The 3,623-nt window shown below is 41.1% G+C and overlaps 1 protein-coding gene across 1 annotated transcript in view; it reads left to right on the top strand.

Annotated features, from left to right (window-relative positions):
- Positions 1–3,623, top strand: part of hectd2 (HECT domain containing 2) — a 59,718-nt gene that overhangs the window by 29,512 nt on the left and 26,583 nt on the right. Inside the window, exon 14 of the mRNA XM_005743585.1 lies at positions 1,157–1,245. Coding sequence (XP_005743642.1) covers positions 1,157–1,245 — 89 coding nt within the window. The remainder of the gene's footprint in view (positions 1–1,156; positions 1,246–3,623) is intronic.

Here is a 3,623-nt window from a genome sequence, read left to right as displayed (position 1 = left end):
CACACACACACACACACACACACACACACACACACACACACACACACACACACACACACACACACACACAGGCTCTTTTATACATGAGGTCTTTTCCATTTTGTGTGTTCAGAGATGTGAGTGGTCCAGATGTGAGTCTCCACTCTGAACAGACTGCTGCTGTTTCTTTCAGTCACAGCTGGAAGAGTTTCAGCAGCGCTCGAGTCTCAGCAACTTGTGTGTTACTTTTTTTTTAAATGATTTATTTATTTTAATTAAATATTTAATATGCTTAGGACGTCAGCAAGGTGCTGCAGTTGCAGAGAAACTCTAATCAGAAAAGAGGTGATGTGACTAACATCCAGCAGATCAGCAGTGAAACAGCAAAGCTTTTCAGGTGGAGGCTAAAGAAGCGTGTGCTATGTACACACCTACACATTACACCTGCAGCAGTGATGTAATCACATCATTGATGCCATTGGACTGTCCTGGTTGACACACCTCTACAACATTGATGGAAGTTGGGGACAGTGTCCTTTGCTTGCTGAACTGCAGAGGCGGTCACCCTTTGAGAACCACAATTCCCTTGGAGGTGGTGCACACCCTCTGATCCCCCTTCTCACAAATTCCAAATGTGCATTTAAAATTCCACATAAGGGGAAGATGCGAACCAACCTCTAACTCTGATATAGCTCAGTGATCTCAGTGATGAACCAGGCACTCTTTCAGCCTCGCATTTCAACTTGCAGGGCAGTCCAGTCGACACTTTCCCAAACCGCGCTGTTTGGTTTCTATCTCCGCTTGTGTTCAGAGTAACAGCAGTGCTTTTGATTTCAGTGCAGTTTTACTGCTACTTTCCAATTCGACTCAACCTAAATCCCTTTCCCCCCCAAGTTTGGACAGTTGATTGAAAGTCCTGAGTTGAAAACTTTATGTGGACACTTTTTAATTTAGCAGGGACTCACTGATTCCGGGAAAAGTCCAACTACATGTACCAGGTGTCTTTTTTCTTCTGTCTTTTCTTCTTCAGACCCTCTGTTTGTCGTAAAAATGACCTTTCCTCTTTTTTTTTTTTTTTGCCTCCATCACTTCCTGTATCCTTTTTTCTACCAATCAAATGTATCAAATTAAATAAAAGAGATGTGTTCAATCTAAATGTAGTACTTTCTTTTTTTAGGGATGTTTACCTACATGAAGGACTCACGCTGCCATTGGTTCAGCAGTTGGAAGTGTGACAACTACTCTGAGTTCCAGTTGGTCGGGACTGTATCCTTTATGAAGAACAACAACAAACATCAGGGTATGTGCGAGCTTTAAATGTTGTTTAAGCGCTTTATAAATGAGCTCTTTGGAGGTCCTAATGAGCCTAACGAGGTTGCCTACGTTATCCGGTTCAAGTTAAGAGAAGGACAATAATATATATATTTTTTTTTTTAATGAACGTGCATCGGAGCAGTTTGTTGAGCACCTCCCACGTTAGCGTTTTAATGCGTTTTCATTGTTTTTGTAGCTGCAGAGCAGTTTCACAGCATCTGCTTTTCTGCTCTAGACAAAACTGCTGAGTTTCTGGGAGGGTCGGACTATAAATGCATGTAATGTGCAGACGGGCACAAATAACCACACACAGGAGCTTTCCTCGTGCACTCCCCTCTGACGTAGCAAACACTCCTCTGTTTTAAACCGCAAAGGAGAAAAAGATACTATAATGTGTGTGTTTAGGCCGTGGGTCTGCACATGTAACAAATACGCCTCGCTCTGTGGAGGCTTTTTCAGCGCAGCACATAAAATTGAATCGACGTGGTCAGAATCATTTTTCCAAAACAAGACCTCAGCGAAGAGCTTCGTAACAAATACAAATAGAATCACAGCAGGTTTGTGTGTTTTTAAATAATAAATGCTTCACTGCTTTTAGTATGTTTTTATCACAGACTGTAAACCAAAAATGGACACAGCCTAATATAGAATTGCCTTAAACCTGCTTTTCATTGGGCAGCAGAGGGCAGCGTCTTACATTGCAAAAGGAAGTCTGATTGTTTGCACGTTTATGAGAAAATGATTGTAGTGCTCCTCTCAGTAGGTTTGAGTCATATTTGTTGTTAGTGTGAGTACATGAGTTACATGATCAGCCCAGTTATAATAATGGCCAGCAGGAGGCGCTTCCTTTGCCTTCCAGTTGTAAATCTGTGACCTCAGTAAACAATTCCTTCATGAGTTTTTGGTTCAGCTGCTAATTTGAAGTCTTATTGATACAACTTTGTAACCGGCAATAAAGCATAATATGCTTTATTGAAACTGTGACATCATTACTTCTGTCTTTTATATACAGTCTGTGTCATTAAGTCAATGCAAACGTTCAGTCAGCAGTGAAGCTCATCACTTATCCTTCTGCTTCAGCCTGAAACGCACCAAAGATCAGCTGTTTTGCTCCTGCTGTTTCAGGGTTCTCAAAGTGTGGCTCACGGGCTATAGGCGGCCTTTGGTAGCTGTTATGTAAGTGCAACAAGTACAGACGCACTACAAGCTTTTCATTCATCCACAGTTAACATCATACAGGTCAATCTGGAACAAGACTAAGTTAACATTTGTCTTCAGTTTCAGGTCAGGAAATTTAACAGCAAACTGTTAAAACAACATAACGTAAACCTGCACAAAAATGACAATTCTGAACATAAAGCACGATCCTCTGAGCAGATGCATTACAAACACTAATGAAAGGTTTTATGTTTCCTGCATTATCACATGTTGGCTCCTTTAACTGGCACCCAGTCCTCAAAGATTCTGGTCCAGTTTCTCTTCCCTTTTGTCTGCTCTGCAGAGTTTTGTAATAGAGTTACTACAAAATGTACTTCTTTGTCTTCTACAAATTCTGTTCATGCATCAACTCAACCACTCGCTGAGTTTTCAGGCACATAATTGCCGTCTGAGTTTAACTCGCGAGCATCATAGTTTCCATTCACTGCGCGTAAGTACGCAGAAGTCACAGGAAGGTGGACGTGGTGGATGGTGGGAGCAGAGTCCAGGGACTGCAAGTCCCCTCTGTGGTTACGTTTTAACAACAGAAGCACTTTAGTTAAGGTCAGGGAAGGATTGCAGTCTGGGTTAAATACAGTAAATACAACACACCATTTATTCCTATTAAACTCAACTACAATGAATAAATAAATAATGTGAATACAGTATTATATACAGTAAATCCATCTGGATGCTGTTTTACAAGACTGGGTGTTAGTGTGTTAATGTGAACTTTAAAAATTAAATACATTTTTTACTACATTGTATCCGACAGCTTTCTGACTACAGGCAGCTGCACCTTCCCGCCTTCTTTCAGGCTGTTGGAGCTAACTGCACCGTGTGTAGCTTGAAAGTTGCCACGTGCAGGAAAAGGAAATGATAGTCAGGTGGTGAGAAATGTAAAATGCCTGTTTTCCAGTCTGAGGGCTGAGATTAGCTTCAATTTTTCACTCAATTTAAAATATTTTCAGTTCATGTGGACATTCCTTCATTTTGACTCGGCCCCACCTAAAACGGACCTGCATATTTTTGCATTGTTTCACTCACTTTTTACACATTCATGCACAGCACAGCCTCCCTGTGTTATTATTATCATTCTTCTCTCCTCAATGAAAGTTTATGTGCGCGTGTGT

The sequence above is a fragment of the Pundamilia nyererei genome, unplaced genomic scaffold (assembly GCF_000239375.1).
Source record: "Pundamilia nyererei isolate P.nyererei 1_Seehausen unplaced genomic scaffold, PunNye1.0 scaffold00133, whole genome shotgun sequence".
Taxonomy (NCBI): Eukaryota; Metazoa; Chordata; class Actinopteri; order Cichliformes; family Cichlidae; genus Pundamilia; species Pundamilia nyererei.
This window is presented reverse-complemented; position numbering and strand designations above follow the sequence as displayed.